The sequence below is a fragment of the Pelophylax lessonae genome (assembly GCF_965119305.1).
Source record: "Pelophylax lessonae genome assembly, chromosome: 5".
Taxonomy (NCBI): Eukaryota; Metazoa; Chordata; class Amphibia; order Anura; family Ranidae; genus Pelophylax; species Pelophylax lessonae.
Window position 1 is genome coordinate 58,019,756 of NC_138772.1, and position 23,469 is coordinate 58,043,224.

Genomic DNA, 23,469 nt, shown 5'->3' on the forward strand with positions numbered 1-23,469 from the left:
AAAGGCCTGAAAAAGATATGCTTGGGTATAAATGGAGCCGTGTTAAATGGTTTGTCTCATCCATGTAAACTTATATATTCCCTTGAGGGCTTGTGCTTTTGAAAAACAAACAATAAACTTACTGGCTGGATCACCGGATGAAAATAGAAGAAGGAAACCCTAAAAAGAAAGCTAATGCAGCCATCACATCTAAGAATTGTTAAGCTCCAAAATAATAAATATTTGCTTCTGGGTTGAATACTGCTTTAAGGTCCGGTTCACACTGATGCGATGCGGGAAGGCTGCGAACTCGCAGCCTGTTCCTGCATCGCACACGCACCCCCGGCAGTTCACACTGCCATATGCGATATGCTGGGGGTGTCAATGTAATCTTAACGACACCCCCAGTTTGAGCGCATATCGCAGTGCGATCGTGCAGTTCGCACAGGATCGGATCGCACAAGTGTGAACCGCTGTGCGATCCGATCCTGATGCGGCTGCAAAAATGCCTCCTGTGCGTGTTTGGTGCGGGAGCGATGCGAATTTAGCCATACAGTTTGTATGGCTAAACTCGCACCGCACAGCTGATCGCATGTAATGTCGGAGCAGTGCGCTCCGACATTACATGCGAACCCCGCACACGCACAAGTGTGAACCGGGGCTAAAGCACATACATTATCAGAATAAAAAGAATTTATAACTAAATCCATGTAGAAAGATGTTGCTAGGTTATCTTATATATTTTGTCAAAATATGGCCACAAATTCTGCCAACATACCATAAATAGACCCAGCAGCCCGAGCCATCTGACTACACCACTCTTCAGGTAGAAGGATACATTTCCTAGGATATTGGGAAAGTCACATCCCTGGGATGGTGGAATAATAAACTCACCTGGCCTGCAACTTGTAGAAAGTAGCCATACATAGGATCTTGTTGTGGGTATCCACCAGGAGCTGGTGCAAACTGGATAAAAAAGAAAAGAGAAATTATTATATATATATTATTGTCTGGCTCAAAAATCAAGATTTGCACTTTCCACAATTTTTATATACATGCAAGTAAAAATGGTAAATTTTCTAACACCGATCCTCAGTAACCGCCATGTTGTATTCAAATTGAATTTAGGAGGCACCCGGAGTCACTTAACTCCCATCTCTGCACACTGCACTGATCTTTTTCTGCAGCCCAAGTGAAAGTTGTGGTATTTATGTGTATGGGAAGCACAAGATTCCCCTGACCTCCTATAATGCATTACTGCCCCAGCAGCCAATTGCAAGGGGAAGAAGAAGAAAGAAGAAAAATAATTTTCGGGGTGTCTTTGAATTCATCTCTCTGTAGGTTTATCACTTTCATTTCCATTAAGTGATGTGGAATCCTTTCGTTCCTAACATTACCCAGTCCATATCAGTATAGCTTAGGGAATCGACCAATATCGTTTTTTCATTGCCGATACTGATATTTTGGTCATCACGTATTGACATCGGCCAATATTTTCGTACATTTTTATTTGGCAGGTACTCTTGTGGAGGGATCTGGAGGTCTAAAAGACCCCAAACCCCTCCTCTGCACTTAAAAGCATTCAAAACGCCAAGTTTGGCTGTTTTGAATGCTGTCATTCTTTTTAATCTGGCGCTGAGTTCCCGGAAGTGATGCCATGACATCACTTCTGGGTATTTGCATGGAGACCCGATCAGAGCCGAATGCGGCTTTGATCGGGTCTTTGGCAGCCGCGCAGGCTGGTTGCCCGGGTCTCCTGGTGGGACGGGAGACCCGGAAGAGCCGCGGAGAGGTCCCCTCCCGCTCCTTGTAATGACAGCCGAGCGGCTTCTCAGCCACATCGATTGTCATTACAAGACAGCCGACCATCGGCTATGGACGCCGGTACCGGGGTGATCCCTCTAGCTGCAGGCATCACTCCGGTACAAGCACTTTCTGAAATATCAGTAATAGCGGCCACCTTGGTGGCCGATTCCGATATATCGGGGAAAGTGCAGATCGCCCCTCGATATATCAGCTTTGCGGATAATCGGTCAATCTCTAGTATAGGTATCCAGCATGAGATATTTCCCCCATTGAGATCTGATGTGTTTTCAAAGTGTTCCTTTAATTTTTTTGAATATACTGTATATTATATATATATATATATATATATATATATATATATATATATATATATATATATATATATATATATATATATATATATATATACACATACACACACACCAGGGTAAATGGGAGTGGCATCACCTATAACTGTATAGTGCTGAACAATGAGTAGGTATAGAATGTCGCCGGCAGGTCTGCAGACAATAGACGTAGGAAAGGTTATTCTCATACCATGAAGAGCGCCCCACCCCAGTTCAGTATAGCGAGTCTTGTTCAGCTAGAATGAAAAACTTTAACACCCCCAGCCTGACGCTGAGTGGAATTTCATTCTTTTTTTCTCTCTCAGGTAGCAGAGGCATTCATCAGCCATCAAACCCCCCCCCCCCCCCCCCCGCAGCCATGGAGTGGGTTACCAGGGGGTTAAAGAATTTGGTCATGTAGGAGAGGCATGTCAGTTTGTTTGTCCAAGCGACAGTTGGCGAATGACACGACCCATTACATTCTTTGTCTCCCCTACCCCCATCACCCCCTCCCCCCTCCTATTTATTCAGAAACAGAATGCATACTGTATATTAGACAATGATTGCTAAGCACTAAGTGGATGAAAGGTGAAAGCTGGTCCTCTTTCATGGGATCCTACACTACAAGTCACAGCATAGACACCCATCTGGGACAGGTAAAAATGTAAAGATACCCTGTCACAGACTCATTTTTTTACATAATTTGTCCCATTAGATCAGGGATCCTCAAACTACGGCCCTCCAGCTGTTGCGGAACTACACGTCCCATAAGGCATTGTAAAACTCTGACCTTCACAGACATGACTAGGCATGATGGGAATTGTAGTTACTGAACAACTGGAGGGCCGTAGTTTGAAGACCCCTGCGTTAGATTGTTTGTGCATTTAATGTATTCTATTCATGTTTTTTACCAGTAAAAGCTTCCCTCCCTCGTGTGACTATCCAAAAGCCGAGACTGCTGCTGGGTGCGGCCATCTTGGGCTCAATGTCAGCAGCCCCAGCAGACTCAAAGCTGTCATTTAATTGGCACTCTAGAATATTTCCCTTAGCTCCTCCCCCAGCAGTTACATTAAAGGCAATGTACAGAGGTGAGAGGAGGAGCCAAGATGCTGGGCCAGCACAGAGTCCCAGAAGAGGAGAGGACAAGGGGGGGGGGGGGGGGGGGGGTTGTTGAAATTCTCTTCCAGGAGTAGTCACATTTTTCTAGAAAGCTCAAAAGGCAAATCGCAGGTAAATAAAAACGCATTTATGGAAAGGAAAAAAATGCTGCAAGCAATCATTGAAACTTCTTTTTTTGTATTTTTACCTGCAATTTTGTACCCTGGTGACCGGGTCTCTTTAAACTCAATGGTGCAAGTTGGAAGCCTACTCCCTCTGTAGCCACCAGAGGGCCCTCAGTGATGGCCACAGTCCAGGGCAAGGACCTACTTGTAACCTATATACCTGTAGACTCCCATCCAGGTCCCCACTGCAAATCTTCCTTCTGAACCATTTTGTGGATAAAACTACTAAATATCCCCAAAGGATTCTAATCTAATATGAAATTTAATTTGGTGTGTAAGAAATCCTCCATTTGCACTGCTATGGATTTTCCCCACAGAAAAGAGAAGATTATGTCCAGGATGGAGTGATGGATAAGCCATCAGAGAAATGTGGGAGAAGAAGGTAACAGTCAGGGTGGTCCCAACATTCCTGACTTCATAGGGATTGCAAGCTGCAGAGCTGAGGACAATACAAGGTCCTTTACCAACCAGTCTGAGCTGAATAGAATATTAACCGGCCATAAAACTACTACCCTACCCTAATGCAAAGTCCAAGCATGAGAAAGGCTCAGCAATTACCTAGTCACTGTTATATGGATGTATAAACATCATAAAACCGTGACATCAGTATTCCCACCCACCGCGCTGCTCATCCAACTCCATAGCCATAGGAGAGCAGATTCTGGTCTGATATAAAAGTCACACCCAGCAATCCACAACCTTAGAAAAATATCTCTGGGAAGAAATATGCACCCGTTACTGACAGCATTTCAGAGCCCAGACACAGCGCGGTTCCCAGTGACTCTCCATTAAAGAAAACCTACCATTGCTCGCCGCATGAAAATGCTAGCTGCCTGGCTGTCATGCTAGCCCTAGTCACCCAAATAATGGCATCCAACTAGCTTTTCATATTTACACGAAATCCTCGTACACACGCAAGGATTGTTGGCCGACCGATGGGCCGTCTTTTGTCCAGTGTTGTTGTGTTGGTTGAAATGGGCTCTAGACTGCACACAAATTTTCTCGGCCAACAACAACCAACTTCTGAAGTGATGTCATGTTCTGGTTTACTTTTCGTGTGTTTTTCTTCTCTGAGCATGCCCAGTCTTGCTCATCTTATTTTTGTCTGCCGAAATCTGTACTGACTGACGGAAAATCGGCCGTTCTGTTGACGGCCAACAAAAATTTTATAGCCCGCACACCAGATTTTGTTCGGCCGAAAAGTCGCAGTCGGTTGTCGGAAGCATCATACTAACAAGCCGACAATCGGCCGATTGGACGTTGGCCGAAAATTTACGACCAACAATCGGTGCGTGTGTACGGGGCTTTAGTAAAATGACCCGGAATGCACTAAGGCCAGACAACAAGCACTTACTATACTTCTCTCACAGTGGATCTACTTTAACCACCTCCCACCCGGGCCATTGTACATATATGGCCGGGTGGGAGTCTCGTCCTTCTGATCGGACGTTCCGGAACGTCCTTCAGAAGGAGAGAGATTGCGCCGCCGCGGGCACGCGCAGCGGTGCGATCTCGATGTGCCTGTGTCCCTCGGACACAGAGCAACAAGATGAGGCAGGAGGGCCCTGTGATTGGCCCTCCTGATCACATGACGGCTGTGTCCAATCACAGCTGTCATGCAATGTAAATACAGCCGTTGTAATGGCTTCGATCTCTTCTCCTCCTGACAGATCCTGTCAGTGAGGAGAAGGAGAGGATCGATACCACTGATCACAGGGGGGGTCTGTGCTGGTAATCAGAACATTGATTACCAGTGCAGCCCTGGGGGGGGGGGGGTGCAGTGCCACTAGAGCCACCAGGGATGCCCACCATGGCTACCAGGGATGGCAAACAGGGCTCAGAGAGCCTGCCAGTGGTGCCCTTCCTATCAGTGCTGCCTACCAATGCCATATATCAGTGCTGCCCACCAGTGCCCGTTATTGCCATCTATCAGTGCCACCCACCAGTGCCCATTATTGCCCACCAGTGCTGCCTATCAGTGCCCCGCATCATTGCCGATCAGTGCCACCCATCAGTGCTGATCAGTGCCGCCTATCAGTGCCCACCAATGCTGCATATCAGTGCCCATCAGTGCCCCCCATCATTGCCAATCAGTGCCCCCCATCATTGCCGATCAGTACCGCCCATCAGTGCTGATCAGTGCCACCTATCAGTGCCCCCCATCATTGCCGATCAGTGCCGCCCATCAGTGCCACCTATCAGTGCCGCCTATCAGTGCCCACCAATGCTGCCTATCAGTGCCCCCCATCATTGCCGATCAGTGCCCCCCATCATTGCCGATCAGTGCCCCCCATCATTGCCGATCAGTGCCGCCCATCAGTGCTGATCAGTGCCACCTATCAGTGCCGCCTATCAGTGCCCACCAATGCTGCATATCAGTGCTACCTATCAGTGCTGCATATCAGTGCCACCCCATCAGTGCCACCCCATCAGTGCCTGTCAGTGCGGAGTCATCAGTGCAGGAAAAAAATGTATCTATTTTAGGGATGCACCGAAATGAAATTCTTGGCCGAAGGCCGAATACCGAACGCGGTGTTTCGCATTTTTTCCATTTATTTTGCCAATTTTTTGTCCTCTCTCTTGTCCTCTCGTGTCTCTCTCTCTCTCTTGTCCTCTCACTCTCTCTCTCTCTCTTGTCCTCTCATGTCTCTCTCTCCCTAAATGTTACTGTAGGGAATTGGATTCAGTGCACACTGCAGCCTTGTACCATAGGGTTAATGTTAGTGACACTGTAGGGATTGGGAAGGATGCTGGGAATGGAAATCAGGAAGCATGCAGGCAGCCTTGTAAATTTTAATTGCAGATACAGGGCACTGGGCAGGTCAGGGTTAATATGGTAACATCAATTACTCAGTGACAGTCAGTCAGTGTCAGTGTGGACTCGATCAGATTATACAGTGACAGACAGTCTCTCAGTGGTGGTAGTAGGAGTCTGGAAAGGAGCACAGCCGCATACATACATTACTCACTCGTGCACTGCAGCCCGCCCCACACATTCAGTGAGTCTTACTCTCCTCCTCCCTAGTTTTTTCAATGGCACATTCAGGAAGCCAATCACGCCGTGAGTAGCGGCACAGCGGAACCAATCAGGTGTGCAGGCAGCTGGTGTCAGCGGCTGCATGCAGGACGAATATCTCCTAAACCGTGCAGGTTTAGGAGATATTAATTTTACCTACAGGTAAGCCTTATTATAGGCTTACCTGTAGATAAAAGTTAAAAAGCGGAGTATACTACCGCTTTAATCTAATGATGTATTAATAATGACAGAACTGCATTGAATTTGTGTCTTTTACATCGGTCTGTTGTTTAGCACACCTTCCAGGAGAAAAACATGGGGCTTGCCACTGCTGACCTCTCTGAAAATGCCAGTTACCTGCCCGGGTAAGCCTTCAATTTTAAATCGAAGATCTAAAAAAGCATAAAGCAAATCAAAAAAAAAAAAAAAATTGGGCAAAGTGTAAGGCCCCTTTCACACATACGGCCCGTTTGTCTGTTTTTCATCCATCCCTTGACGGATGAAAAACGGACATCAATGCATCTCTATGTAAAAACGGATAATCATCCGTTAACATCCATTTTCATCAGCTTCCGTCAATGTCCGTTTTTTGGAATGGATGAGTACCCTATTTTTCATCCGTCAAAAAAACGGTTCGGACGAAAAACGGACGCATTGGTAGTGGATGTAAGAAAAACAGATGACAAACTGATACATTTTGACGTGACTGAACTGATGAACTGAACGGACTATATGTGTGAAAGGGGCCTTAGGGCTCTTTCACATGGAGCGGACCGTATTGCGATCCGCTCCGGCACTTTTTTTTTTCACGGACACGGATGACATTTGTGTCATCCACTCCATATGTCCGCATATCATTCCATCCGTTTGCGGATGATATACGGACATAATGTATGTCTATGGGGATTGCGGATGTCAGCGGATGACACCGCTGACATCCGATTTTGCATCTGTTCCGTTTTTTTAAACGGAAGAAAAATAGGGTTCTGTTCCGTTCCAAAAAACGGAACAGAACTGAACGGACGCAAATGGGATGTCAGCGGATGGTCATCCGCTGACATCCGCAATCCCATTGACATTCATTGCAAACGGATGGGGTGATATACGGACATACGGAACGCCCGTGTGAAAGAGGCCTTAGAATTTGACTTGGATTATTAGCAGCTAAAGCAATCAGCATGATAGCAGGGCAATTACCAGGTTCTCCTAAAGGCGTGGTTGGCACAGACTGCAACTTGTTTGCACAGTTCCTTAATCAGATAATGTGCATATTATTAATGGGTTGCATTTAGCGAGCTAATAAGCTCTGCCGTTCAAAGTAGAAGAGTTTTTTTTGTGGTTTGAAAAAAAAAAGGTCATAAATAGTCTTTCAGTGTGCATTTTCATGTGTGTGATCAACAATCATGTTTTACCATGCACTACATTTGCCATCAATGCACGCCTGCCTTTTTACTCATCACATGTTCCTGCATCAGGTCACTTAGCACTGCGGTGCACAGAAGTTTTTTACTTTGTGGCATATAAAAAAATTCACAGAGCCATTTGTATTACGAAAAAACTGCATATACATTCGTTGAGTAAAGATGTCTAACAAAATTAAAGGTCATTAGGCTATTTTTCATTCACAAGGATAGCGTGAATCAGGAATACTGCATGACGCCCACTAGATGCAGGTGACCATCGCAGTAAATGAGTATTTCCTATGATCATTAGCTTCATCTAGTGGCCATTATTTGGTATTTTCCTGATTCATGCCATCTTTATGAATCATCAAGAACAACCAACCCAGAGAGAAAATAGCCTAGTAACATTTGATCCTCCCCCCATTTTCACAGAACGAGTGTACATGCTGTTCTGTAGGATGAAAAGCGTTGAATGTTTATTGAAGGGGGCATACTTCTAAAAGTTAAAAAAATAAATAAAGTAAAAGCAATGTTTTGTAACAATGCATCACACCACCCCGACACAGAATACTTGTGTGATAGCGTGCAGGCTGCTGTGAAAGAGCCCTGAAAGATCAATAACCAGATGAAGCTTCCTCTGAAGTCATCGCTTCTAGGAGTGTCAATTTCCTGCCCCCCCCCCCCTGCAGGGTTCAGTGGTTCCCCCCTCTACCTTCATGTCACTACCGAACACAGCAGTGATGTGAAGGTTTTTGGAAGAGCCCACTGTGCAGAGGTGGGCACGGCAAAACAGATATTTACTTTTTTTTTTTTTTACGTGGGAGCTGTTCTTTTGGGGATCAAAACAGGACGCAGGGTGGCTTTTAGGCCTCATGCACACTGGACATTATAAAAACGCCAGTAGCTTTGTAGTGAGTTTTTCAGCTTTTTTATAGCTTTTTTTGCATTGGCGTTTTTCAGCGTTTTTTGGCTTTAGCTAAAAATCACCCCTCTGCAATTTTAGTAACTCCGACTTTCCCACAATGCAATGCTTGCCAGAATTGTATTGCATGGGTGTTCACACCCATGCGATAAAATTTAGATACGGGAAAAAAAAAAAAAAGGGTCCTACAACATTTTGGTGCAAATGTGATGCAATTTGAGCCATACAATATATATGGCTCAAATCACATTGCGCGGACATCACATGTGATGTGCACAGGAATGCGGTGCGTTTTTGGTGCAAATCACATGTGGTATTCAGCACGCACCAGTGTGAACCCAGGCTATGTTCCATCAACGACACCTCCAAACGGAACCTGGCCTTAAAATAAGCAATGAAATAAAAAACTTCAAACGCCAGTTAGCAGCGTTTTTTGGCATTTGACGTTAGAGCGTTTTTTTACAGCTGAAAAACGCTACTCAAAACCCTCTAGTTTTCGGGGGGGGGGGGGGGGGGGTTTCCCCAGCCAGAAAATTGCTGATAACAGCCTTTGTGTGCATGGACACCTAGGATAACATGCTGGGGAGTTTATTGGCTGCAGAAAAAAAAAAACATCTGACGCCAAAAACAGCCGCTGTAAAATCGCCCAGTGTCCATAAGGCCTAAACATCATATTAAAGAAGTTCAGTCCACCGCTCTGACAAGGTTTCATATAAAGGGTGCAATAGGACACACGGGGGTAGATTTACTAAAACTGGTGCACCCAGAATCTGGGGAAGCTGTGCATGGTAGCCAATCAGCTTTTAACCTCAGCTTGCTCAATTAAGCTTTCGCAATAAAACCTGGAAGCTGATTGGTTTGAATGGGAAAAAAAATGTGCAAGATTTTGTACTCTCCAGCTTTAGTAAATAATCCCCAAGGTCACATTTCCCCATTTCCCCAACCCTCAAACTACCCCCTACTAACCTGAATCGTGGCTTGGTTGTGCCAGCACACACCTGTGTTCTTCTGAATTCAGTGCGGCTGTGTGCGACTCCATCCATACAGCTGCCTCATCTATTCACAGATCCATTCACAGAAAGACTACAAATCTCATCTGCCTCCACAGCATAGGGACTTGATGAGCTCAATGAGGCACAAGAGCAGCAATGTCACCACACTTGTAATCCATTGTTTACTTCCTCCTCTGTGCAGACCTGGGGCCGGTTATGCACCAATCGCGACTTCAATATTCTGCAGGCTCCATTGTAAAAATAATAAGTGCACTTTTTTTTTTATTTTGTCAATGTAGATACATTTATTGCATTTTTGCAAAAGGTGGTTTATGCCTTTAATTCGTGTGAATTTCTAGCATGCCCTGCTACTCAAGGCTTCAGGATCAGAATTTGGATGTGGCAAAGTTTTTACTCAACCACAGACGGGAAGTGGTTACCTCATCAACCAACAGAGTACGGAGCACAGTGGTGTCAGGTCACCGCGAGTGCTAAAAGGATTACCAATTCAAAGCCACTAAAAGGGTTTATTTATGGCCTATTTTTGTAAAGCATGTGTGGGGTATTTAAAAACGCAATGCAAAAGCACTCCATCAGATTTCATTAAAGTGGATCTTGTAGTAAGGCATTGGTGGTAAGCTTCTTGATATAGGGGGAGCCTTAAAGTGGTAGTATACTGATTTTTGTGACTTTTATTTACAGGTAAGCCTATAATAAGGCTTAGCTATAGGTACAATTAATATCTCCTAAACCTGCACGGTTTAGGAGATATTTGTGCTGCATGCAGCCGCTGACGCTAGCGGCGCCTGCGCTCTGAAGGTCCGGTCGACCTTCAGAGTTCCATGCCGGGCGCTTGCCGGAAAATGACTCCCGAGCGCATGCGCGGGAGTGACGTAATCGCGGCTCTGGCCACTTACAGCGCCGGAGCCACCGCATGTCAGCTCCACAGCGGTGTCCGGGGGTCTGTGTCTGGGCTTAGTTTTAAAGGTAAGTATTTCATAATGAGCTAGTATGCGATGCATACTACCTCATAATGCCTTTGTCTTGCAGGGGTTTTTTTTTTTTTCCCCCAGTATACAACCGCTTTAAATGTAGCCACACATTAAATTGAGTATTCAGTCTCAGAGACAGCAGACAGGGTATCACCCAAAGACCACATGCAAGATACAAGCCAGGGGGGGGGGGGGGGGGGTCAGGAGACTACCGGCAGTGTACCAGCGGCGACCAGGAGACTGCCGGCAGCGTACAAGTGGCGGGTCAGGAGACTACCGGCAGCGTACAAGCGGCAGGTCAGGAGACTACCGGCAGCGTACAAGCGGCAGGTCAGGAGACTACCGGCAGCGTACAAGCGGCAGGTCAGGAGACTACCGGCAGCGTACAAGCGGCAGGTCAGGAGACTGCCGGCAGCGTACAAGCGGCAGGTCAGGAGACTGCCGGCAGCGTACAAGCGACGGGTCAGGAGACTGCCGGCAGCGTACAAGCGACGGGTCAGGAGACTGCCGGCAGCGTACAAGCGGCGGGTCAGGAGACTGCCGGCAGCGTACAAGCGGCGGGTCAGGAGACTGCCGGCAGCGTACAAGCGACGGGTCAGGAGACTGCCGGCAGCGTACAAGCGGCGGGTCAGGAGACTGCCGGCAGCGTACAAGCGGCGGCCAGGAGACTGCCGGCAGCGTACAAGTGACGGGTCAGGAGACTGCCGGCAGCGTACCAGCGGTGGGTCAGGAGACTGCCAGCAGCGTACCAGCGGTGAGTCAGGAGACTGCCCGCAGTGTACAAGTGGCGGGTCAGGAGACTGCCGGCAGCGTACCAGCGGCGGGGGTCAGGAGACTGCTGGCAGCGTACCAGCGGCGGGGGTCAGGAAACTGAACACAATAAAGGAGTTGTTGGAAACTGGTAACATGCATCAGACTGTCAGACAGGAGACATTAAATGAGACTTCTAGAAATCAGGACTATAGGGAAACACAGATTACGGTCTGTAGGGCTGCATAAAGATTGCCTAAGGGCCTCATGCAGCCCCTGGGCTGTGGGTTGGGCACCAGGGCAGTAAGGCCTTGTTCACACGTGTGGCTATTGTTGCTGCCCCTCAGTGGGTCACTTTTTCAGAGGGCGTTTGACAGGTGGTGAGGAGGTGATATGTTGCCACCTCACTGCCTGTTTTAACCCTAAAAATGCTGCCCCACCATGCTACCACCATGTGCGCTGCATGTAGTTGCCATTTTTACTTGTTTGGGTCATGTTCAGCGGCGGTAATGCCGATGCCCGCTAAATACGACATGCCATGTAATTATTGCCACAACTGCATGCGTTTAGGTGGGCGCTCCTTTGAAATTTCCCCTTACTGTGGTCGAAAACGATCGTTGATTGGACCCCACAAACGATTGGAAAATTGAACAAACGTTCTTAAAAGAACATTTTTGAACAGAAATCTATACATGTTTGGCATGAATTTGTTCTAACGGTCCAACGCCCCCGTGGTCCCTTGCCAGCATCTTTTCACTGACCTCTTATTGGTGACAAGTTTGATGTTTTTGGTTGGCTGCCGCGGGAGTGCAGTCATCCTATCACACTGGCAGTGTGCTGCATGCACAGCCCAGTGTAAATCCCACAGAGGCTTGTGACTATGTAAGTGTACGTTACTCCAGAGTAGACATTACACGTCTCTTCTGCAATAAAGACGGCCTGCGTCACAACTTAACTTTTAGTTCCGCTTTAAGCTGCACGCTCCATTGTAATATGATGAATGTAGGTTGCTGGAAACTAACAACTGATTGGTTGCTATGGGAAGAGTTGTCGTCACTGGAGTGCCCTATGTAATCTGAAGCAGACGGATATTCCCGGAGCTGCAAAAGATTGTCAGCACTAGGAGTCAGTCAATGTCACACTTCAGGCTACGTTCACATCTAGGAGTTGCTATTTTACAGGCGTTTTTTTTTGGAGGTGTTTGGAGGCTGGCATTGACATCCAACAAAAAAAGCCTGTAATCTGCCCAAAAAGAAGCTCATGTACTTTTTGGAGCGTCGGGCGTTTTGCTCAAGGCGTCTGAACACTCAGATGTGAACAGGGGCCATTGAAATGAATAGGATTTTTCTTGTTGGGCGTTTTTTGAGCTGATTCTTAGAGCTGAAAAACGCCCCAAAACGCCTACATGTGAACGAAGCCTCAAAGTGGAAGTAAACTTTCAGGCCCCCAGGAGCCTTCTACGATAATGTGCAGCATATTATGGTTTCATAAAACGACTATTAGCATTATCACCATGAGTGAAAACAAATTTAAAAATTTTGCATGGTCACCAGAACAATAGAGGGGAAATCTTCCCATGGTGAGAACTGGGGATTCCCTCACTTCCTGTTTTGGCTTTGGGACAGGATGTGAAGAAAATCTCCCAACAGGACACAGAGGGGAGGAAAAAAAAAAAGCCATCCCTGCTGGGAGAACAGTTATTACTGCTAGCGGCTAGTAATATTCACATGTAAAATCTGACAGGCTGGTTGTACTTAAGCTGATCGATCAATCAACTTGGGTACATTCAGCCTGCCCATACATGCGTCAACTCGTGGGCGGTTAAGCGGAATTCAAACCATCTGTGGCTGGCTTTAGCTGAGATGTTGTGTCTTTGGTCAACTAAAGCCCCGAACACACGCAACGATTATCGGCCGACCGATCGTCCGTCTTTTGTCCAGAGTTGTGTTTTGTTGGTTGGAATGTGCTCTAGACTGCACACGAATTTTCTCGCCCAACAAAAATCTGCTTCAGAAGTGATGTCATGTGTTGGGTTGCTTTCTTTGTGTTCTTTCTTCTCTGAGCATGCCCAATCTTGCTCATAAGATTTTTCCCTGTCGAAATCTGTACTGACTGCACGATAGTCGGAAGCATCATACTAACAAGCCGAAAATCAGGAGATCGGACGTTGGACGAAAATCCCCTGCCAATTTTCGACGCGTGAGTGCGGGGCTTTAGTTGACTTTTTCCAAGACGATGATCTAGAATGACTATCCCATAGACCAGGGATTCCCAAATTACGGCCCTCCAGTTGTTCAGGAACTACAATTCCCATCATGCCTAGTCATGTATGTGAATGTCAGATTTAAAATGCCTCATGGGATGTGTAGTTCTGCAACAGCGTAGTTTTGGAATCCCTGCCATAGACACATGTTCACATCAGTAGGAACAACAGGGGATAAACAGCGATCAATGAATCTTCCCAACTATTGATCACGCATAGTTATCGGTTTGCTAGATAACCTGGACTATACAGCTAGCAATTCTCACACTATTCCAACTGATATCTTCCAATCACCAATACAAAGGCCAAAAAAAAAAAAAAAAACCACACACACACACACACACACACACACACACCATGTGCAACTTCAAGTGATTTTACGGATTGAAACTGATTTTAACACATTGTAAGAATAACTGCGGATCCGTTATATCAGATTTAGGAACCTCGTCATCCATTCTGATCAGTGATGGCGAACCTTGGCACCCCAGATGTTTTTGGAACTACATTTCCCATGGTGCTCTTGCACTCTGCAGTGTTGTGGAGCATCATGGGAAATGTAGTTCCAAAAACATCTGGGGTGCCAAGGTTCCCCATCACTGTGATAGCTAGTGATCAGATTGCCTGCTAGGGTTTCTTTTTTTTTCCCCCACTTGATTGCCTAGCAGTCAAAAAGATTGGATTGTTGATCGGATTAGCTTTTGATTGAAGGGTAAAATTCAATTGGCATTGAATGTTCTGCCCATCTTGAGGGGCCCATTCACAATTCTGTGTGGCGGCAATGCATGCTAAAACACACACATTAAATGGGCAATGCCTTACCTCATGGTAATATACTGTGTGCTGTGTATCTGCCATTTAGGCCTCATACACACTGCGGGAATTCGACTTTTTTTGCTCCTAAACGCCCCTTTAGGTTAGCCTAGGTGTCCATGCACCCATAGACCTCTACATGTGTTTACAGACATACACATTTACAAGAATTTAGGGCACAGGTGTCAAACTTGTGGCCCTTAAGCTGTTTGCGGAACTACAAGTCCCACAAGCCATTGCAATGCTGACAGTTACAAGCATGATGGGACTTGTAGTTCCGCAATAGCTGGAGGGCCGACAGTTTGACACCCCTGATTTAGCGGAAGAAATATGAATGCACAAATATAGTGTTCAGGAGTGTTTGGGAAGAAAAAAAAAACGCCGTACGCTCCTAGCGTAAACGTGCCTGAACACTCTGCGTGTTTAGCATGTGAGCATTCATTCATTTCAAAGGCCAGAATAAAATTGTTATTATGACCAATGAAATGAATGAAAATTAAGAGATCAACTCACACAGCTTTTGGTAAAAGGTTGCCGACATTCTTGTAATTGTTTCAAGGCATAAACACAATTCCTCTCATTAGGACTTTTGTATGGCAACCAACATATACCACCAAATGGTTTCTATAAAAAGTATACATTTTGTTCACAATATTGAAAGAAGACCTCAATGGAGGTTCAATCATAATAAAACCAATAAATTAGGACCTTCCACAATATTGCACAATTGTTTTAATGGTGGTGATACCCAATACCATATTCCACTGTAAATCATACAAGATTCAATAACAATTAGTAAGAAGAAAAATCAAACGTGTTTCGAAAATATCTTCATCAGGGATAGAGATATATATATATATATATATATATATATATAAAAATAAATCGCCACCCTGCAATGTAAAAAAAAAAAAAAGAAAAAAAAAAAAAAACTACCAGTAAATTTGGTTTACATAATGCTTCTTTTCATCATATTTTCGAAACGCATTTAAATTTTCCTTGCCTTACTTAAAGTTATTGAATCTTGTAGGATTTACAGTGGTATGTGGTATTGGGTATCACCACCATTAAAACAAATGTGCATTGTTTTTTATGTCTTCTCTTCTCTCCCCTCTTAGGGTCCTTTCACATGGTCTGCCTCCGTTGGCGGACTCTGTTCTGCTCAGCGGGGGAATCGATCCGCTGATCCTTGCTGAGCAAGTGGATGACAGCTCCCATCTCCGCTCTGTGTGCGGAGATGGAGCTGTCAGATCCCCGCTGTCCTCTATGGGGAGATCGGATGAGAAAGGACCGCCTGTCCGCTCTCATCCGATCCGCTGGACGGATGGAAAATAGGGTTTCCATCTGTCCAGATTTGACGGATCGGATGTCAGCGGACATGTCTCCGCTGACATCCGATGCCCCATAGAGATGCATGGGGCATCCGTTCAGATCTGCCCCAAAAAACGGACAGGCGGTGGCGGATCTGAACGGTCCGCCTGTGTGAAACGGGCCTTAGGGCTGGCAGACTCTGTTCTGCTCTGTGGGGGATGTATCCGCCGATCCACGCTGAGCAGGCGGATGACAGCTCTGTCTCCGCTCTGTGTGCGGAGATGGAGCTGTCAGATCCCCGCTGTCCTCTATGGGGGAATCGGATGTCCGCCTGTCTGTTCTCATCTGATCGGATGGACGGATGGAAAATAGGGTTTCCATCAGTCTGGATTTCACGGACAGGATCGGAATCGGATAGCAGCGGGTGTCAGGGGACATGTCTCCGCTGACATCCGCTGCCCCCCGCTGCCCCATAGGGATGCATAGAGGATCCGATCAGATCCACCTAAAAAACTGACAGGTGGATCGGATCATTCGTGTGAAAGGACCCTTACTCCTATCATTCTGGCCTGCCCCTCGTTCTGCTACATCTCTAATCTTCTAATCATTCACATTCCTCTTAAAATAAGAAGGGGGATGAAGCGGATACTAATGTGGAAGCAACTGAACTTTCTTTGCCTTTTTAGGTTTTGGAGATCTGTATCTTAACTTGGAACTGTTGTTTTATGTCTGTGTGCTTATCATGCTGTGATTTAGGCTACACATATATGTTTTGGACATTTTCCTGTTTATTTCTGTTGTTACCACATGTTGTTCCTTCCTATGTTTTGTACCCATACACTCCGGTGTTCCGTGAGAATTACCTACCCGTGAGAAAAACCTACCCCTCGTCACTTCCGGTACTCGGCACTGTATGTAATGCAGCGGGTACATTAAAACAGCTGGGCTGCAATACGAATCATCTCCGCTCCTGTCCCGTTGACTTCCCTGATCTCGGATAGTAAATATAAAAGCGGCAGCGGCTGTATGAAAAGATAAATTACGGAGCCGAAAGCCGCTTTTATATTTACTTGCCGAGAGCAGGGAAGTGACCGGGACAGGAGCGGAGATGATTCGTATTGCCGCACAGCTGTTTTATGTAAGCGCCGCGTCGGTAGGTTTTTCTCACGGTACACCGTGATCGTTTCATACTAGTGCGCATGCGCACTAGTAAGCTCCTCTGTTCTTCCATCACGTATCCGGGGCTCTGAGCATGCGCAGTGCTGCGCTGCTCAGCTCTTTCTGGCCGGAAGTGACGAGGGGTAGGTAATTCTCACGGAACACCGGTTCATCCGTCTTTGAATAAATAAAATATTTGAAAAAGAAAACAATAATGTGCAATATTGTTTTATGATTGAACCTCGTTGAGGTCTTCTTTCACTATTGTGAACAATAAAATGTATACGTTTTATATATGGTAAAGTGGTAAACCATTTGGTGGTATAGGTTGGTTGCCATACAAAAAAGTCCTAATAAGAGGAATTGCGGAATTATTTTTATGCGTTGAAATGAAAGAACGCCCAAATGCTTGACGCCCCTGAACAGGTCTAAATGAGCGTAAACACAACTTTAGGTGAATTTTTAATGCTTTTCTCCAGTCAGGAGAAAATCATTCAGAAGAGCCTAGTGTGCATGAGGGGTTAATGTGAATGGCACCCCAATGCAATGTGAATGGCACCCCAATGCAATGTGAATGGCACCCCAATGCAATGTGAATGGCAACTCAATGCAATGTGAATGGCAACTCAATGCAATGTAAATGGCACCCCAATGCAATGTGAATGGCACCCCAATGCAATGTGAATGGCACCCCAATGCATTGTACAGCAGAGCAGTAAAGCGCACCATAATGCACAGAACATGAGTCGCGGTGCGCTGAGTTTCTATTATTATTATTATACAGGATTTATATAGCGCTGATAGTTTGTGCAGTGAGGGAAGACAATACAATTCAATACAGGAGGAATTAGAAGGCCCTGCTCATTAGAGCTTACTATCTAGAAGGGGGGGGGGGTGTCTAAAAAAAGGGTCATGCATGTTTGTTCCATCCATAGGGTGTGCAGACAGGCCATTAATAATAAACAGGAGGATAACCTGTGTGCATGAACACTATGCAATGGATCCCCTTAGTGTGAATACACCCCAGGTAAATATAGCTGTATACAAAGGAAGGGGGTGGGGGTGGGGTCAGTAGTCACCACTGGCGCTCTGTCCCAGGGCAGAATAGCAATTAGAAGATTTACATCCGGTCTACTTAACCCCTTATTGATCAGTTTTCTTGAAGCAAAGGCTACAAGACCAAGTCTGGCAGCATTGGAATGTATCAGCTGTTCTGACAATGGCGCCTTCACTTAGGGTTTGGGCGCACACGGAAGTTTGCAGGCGTAAAGGAGCTCTAATGTGAAACTCCCAGCGCTTTCCTCTGCCCAGGGAGCCACAGGTGGTCATAGAATTATTATTATACAGGATTTATAAAACGCCAACAGTTTATGCAGCGCTTTACAATATAGAAGCGCATGGCTGCGCGCGCTTGTATTGGTGTAAACGCTGACGTTCTTTTGCGTTGGCAATTTCCTGCGCATGCGCACACAATTCCTGAATGGGGAAGTTTTGGATTTGGGGAAACCCGGTCATCTGCACATCGTCAGGTAAATGCTGATGAAAAGAAGCGAGGATAAACGCATCAACCCGGCACTTTCATGGCCGTCTGACTCTGCTGACTCTGTGCTCTCCACCTCTGGCTCCCCGGGCACAGGAGAAACAGCAGGAGTTTATTTTACACTAGAGCGCCTTTGCACCCACTTACCTGTGTGTGTATATATATATATATATATGTGTGTGTACCCCAATTTGTCTGATTGTCAGAGCAGGTCTGAGAACTCGTCCTTCCGAACAGCGACGCCCAATGCATGGACGAGGCAATCTGCCTTATGTCCTATTGTTTCAGTTCACACCAACACAGCCTGATGATGTATGTATAAATTAATAAGCCCCGGTTCACACTACTGCGTGTGCGGGGTTCGCATGTCATGTCGGAGCGCACTGCTCCGACATTACATGTGATCAGCTGTGCGGTGCGAGTTTAGCCATACAGTTTGTATGGCTAAATTCGCATCGCACCCGCAGCAAACACGCACAGGAGGCATTTTTTGCAGCCGCATCAGGATCGGATCGCACAGCGGTTCACACTTGTGCGATCCGATCCTGTGCGAACTGCACGATCGCACTGCGATATGCGATCAAACTGGGGGTGTCGTTGAGATTACATTGACACCCCCAGCGTATCGCATATGGCAGTGTGAACTGCCGGGGGTGCGTGTGCGATGCGGGAACAGGCTGCGAATTCGCAGCCTTCCCGCATCGCATCAGTGTGAACCGAGCCTAAATAATAAAAAAAAATAATAATAATAAAAAAGAAAGGAGAGGACTCAATGTATTTTTGTGCAGTGTGTTCAGATAATAAATGAGGTGCAAGTTAACCAAAAAAAAAAAAACCCATCTCTGTACATTGCTCTGTGCACCAAGCAGATTGTACATTGCTAGAACCACCACAGAGCAGACTATAGGATGACAGTGTACAGTACAGAGCACAGAGCAGACCATAGGATGACAGTGTACAGTACACAGCACAGAGCAGACTATAGGATGACAGTGTACAGTACACAGCACAGAGCAGACTATAGGATGACAGTGTACAGCACAGAGCAGACTATAGGATGACAGTGTACAGCACAGAGCAGACTATAGGATGACAGTGTACAGCACAGAGCAGACTATAGGATGACAGTGTACAGCACAGAGCAGACTATAGGATGACAGTGTACAGCACAGAGCAGACTATAGGATGGCAGTGTACAGCACACAGCACAGAGCAGACCATAGGATGACAGTGTACAGCACAGAGCAGACTATAGGATGGCAGTGTACAGTACACAGCACAGAGCAGACCATAGGATGACAGTGTACAGCACAGAGCAGACTATAGGATGACAGTGTACAGCACAGAGCAGACTATAGGATGACAGTGTACAGCACAGAGCAGACTATAGGATGACAGTGTACAGCACAGAGCAGACTATAGGATGGCAGTGTACAGCACACAGCACAGAGCAGACCATAGGATGACAGTGTACAGCACAGAGCAGACTATAGGATGGCAGTGTACAGTACACAGCACAGAGCAGACCATAGGATGACAGTGTACAGCACAGAGCAGACTATAGGATGGCAGTGTACAGTACACAGCACAGAGCAGACCATAGGATGACAGTGTACAGCACAGAGCAGACTATAGGATGGCAGTGTACAGTACACAGCACAGAGCAGACTATAGGATGACAGTGTACAGTACACAGCACAGAGCAGACTATAGGATGACAGTGTACAGCACAGAGCAGACTATAGGATGGCAGTGTACAGTACACAGCACAGAGCAGACCATAGGATGACAGTGTACAGCACAGAGCAGACTATAGGATGGCAGTGTACAGTACACAGCACAGAGCAGACTATAGGATGACAGTGTACAGTACACAGCACAGAGCAGACTATAGGATGACAGTGTACAGCACAGAGCAGACTATAGGATGGCAGTGTACAGTACACAGCACAGAGCAGACCATAGGATGACAGTGTACAGCACAGAGCAGACTATAGGATGGCAGTGTACAGTACACAGCACAGAGCAGACTATAGGATGACAGTGTACAGTACACAGCACAGAGCAGACTATAGGATGACAGTGTACAGTACACAGCACAGAGCAGACTATAGGATGACAGTGTACAGTACACAGCACAGAGCAGACTATAGGATGACAGTGTACAGTACACAGCACAGAGCAGACTATAGGATGACAGTGTACAGTGTACAGCACAGAGCAGACTATAGGATGGCAGTGTACAGTACACAGCACAGAGCAGACTATAGGATGACAGTGTACAGTGTACAGCACAGAGCAGACTATAGGATGGCAGTGTACAGTGTACAGCACAGAGCAGACTATAGGATGGCAGTGTACAGTGTACAGCACAGAGCAGACTATAGGATGGCAGTGTACAGCACAGAGCAGACTATAGGATGGCAGTGTACAGTACAGAGCAGACTATAGGATGGCAGTGTACAGCACAGAGCAGACTATAGGATGACAGTGTACAGTGTACAGCACAGAGCAGACTATAGGATGACAGTGTACAGTACACAGCACAGAGCAGACTATAGGATGACAGTGTACAGTGTACAGCACAGAGCAGACTATAGGATGGCAGTGTACAGTGTACAGCACAGAGCAGACTATAGGATGGCAGTGTACAGTACAGCACAGGACTAGGCTAAAGTCCCCTGGGACTGGGAGTAGGGATGATGAGTGCAGAGTACACACTCCGTATTCCCCGGCACACACTCACCCCACCGGCCGGGTAGTATCCTCCTCCTCCGGGATAAGCCATCAGTGCAGAGCTGGGTGTAGACTGGGTGTACCGCCGGTGACTTCACCCTGATAAACAGCAAGGCTAGGCCCCGCCCACTATGCTCGGAACTGGGCGTGGGGTGAGGGCTGCATCCTGCATTCCTGAGAGAAATCTACTATACTTCCCCAGGACTGGGGGCAGTGTGCGAGGGGCCCTACTGTACATGGGGGGCTGGGGGCCCCAACCTGCACTTTGTCACCTCAGGTGTAATGAGGGGTCCCACCATGCAACCTTTCACTTCTGGTGTATTGAGGGGTCCCACCGTGCACACTGTCACTTCAGGTGTACTTAGAGGTGCCACCTCATCCCTTTAAACCAGGACACACATTAGTCACACAGGTTCTGAGGCTGATATAATGCAGATAAAGCACCGAGTTTAATTATCACCTTAGTCAGCCACAAAACCTGTGTAATTATTGTGTGTCCTGATTTAAAGGGATGAGGTGGCAACCCCAGGTGTACTGAGGGGTCCCACCATGCACACTGTCACTTCAGGTTATTGAGGGGTCCCACCATGCACACTGTCACTTCAGATGTATTGAGGGGTCCCACCATGCACACTGTCACCTCAGGTGTATTGAGGGGTCCCACCATGCACGCTGTCACTTCAGGTGTACTGAGGGGTCCCACCATGCACGCTGTCACTTCAGGTGTATTGAGGGGTCCCACCATGCACACTGTCACTTCAGGTGTACTGAGGGGTCCCACCATGCACGCTGTCACTTCAGGTGTACTGAGGGGTCCCACCATGCACACTGTCACCTCAGGTGTATTGAGGGGTCCCACCATGCACACTGTCACTTCAGGTGTACTGAGGGGTCCCACCATGCACGCTGTCACTTCAGGTGTACTGAGGGGTCCCACCATGCACACTGTCACTTCAGGTTATTGAGGGGTCCCACCATGCACGCTGTCACTTCAGGTGTACTGAGGGGTCCCACCATGCAGACTGTCACTTCAGATGTATTGAGGGGTCCCACCATGCACACTATCACCTCAGGTGTATTGAGGGGTCCCACCATGCATACTGTCACTTCAGGTTATTGAGGGGTCCCACCATGCACACTGTCACTTCAGGTGTACTGAGGGGTCCCACCATGCACACTGTCACCTCAGGTGTATTGAGGGGTCCCACCATGCACGCTGTCACTTCAGGTGTACTGAGGGGTCCCACCATGCACACTGTCACTTCAGGTTATTGAGGGGTCCCACCATGCACACTGTCACTTCAGATGTATTGAGGGGTCCCACCATGCACACTGTCACCTCAGGTGTATTGAGGGGTCCCACCATGCACGCTGTCACTTCAGGTGTACTGAGGGGTCCCACCATGCACACTGTCACTTCAGGTGTACTGAGGGGTCCCACCATGCACGCTGTCACTTCAGGTGTACTGAGGGGTCCCACCATGCACATTGTCACTTCAGGTTATTGAGGGGTCCCACCATGCACACTGTCACTTCAGGTTATTGAGGGGTCCCACCATGCACACTGTCACTTCAGGTGTACTGAGGGGTCCCACCATGCACACTGTCACTTCAGGTGTACTGAGGGGTCCCACCATGCACACTGTCACTTCAGGTGTACTGAGGGGTCCCACCATGCACACTGTCACTTCAGGTGTACTGAGGGGTCCCACCATGCACACTGTCACTTCAGGTGTACTGAGGGGTCCCACCATGCACGCTGTCACTTCAGGTGTACTGAGGGGTCCCACCATGCACACTGTCACTTCAGGTTATTGAGGGGTCCCACCATGCACACTGTCACTTCAGGTGTACTGAGGGGTCCCACCATGCAGACTGTCACTTCAGGTGTACTGAGGGGTCCCACCATGCACACTGTCTTTTCAGATGTATTGAGGGGTCCCACCATGCACACTGTCACTTCAGATGAACTAAGGGCCCCCCATGCTGCACAATGTGACCTCAGGTGTACTGAGGGCCCCCCAACGTGCACACTGTCATTTAAGGTGTACTGAGGGGTCCCATTCTGCACAACATAAAGCATGTAAACATAATTATATATAACTGTTTGAATGAATGAATGAATGAATGAAAGAATGGGCTGAAAATGGCCTCACACTGATTCTTGGTGTGAACCGGC

The 23,469-nt window shown here is 47.0% G+C and overlaps 1 protein-coding gene across 1 annotated transcript in view; it reads right to left on the reverse strand.

Moving 5' to 3' along the window:
- The window catches only part of SRI (sorcin), a 38,707-nt gene extending 17,260 nt beyond the window's left edge, over window positions 1-21,447 (reverse strand). Inside the window, exons 1-2 of the mRNA XM_082259458.1 lie at window positions 21,301-21,447; window positions 874-945 (exon numbers count right to left, since the gene is read on the reverse strand). Of these exons, the coding sequence (XP_082115584.1) occupies window positions 874-945; window positions 21,301-21,342 (114 nt within the window). The 5' untranslated portion in view covers window positions 21,343-21,447. The remainder of the gene's footprint in view (window positions 1-873; window positions 946-21,300) is intronic.
- Window positions 21,448-23,469: the final 2,022 nt, after the last annotated feature.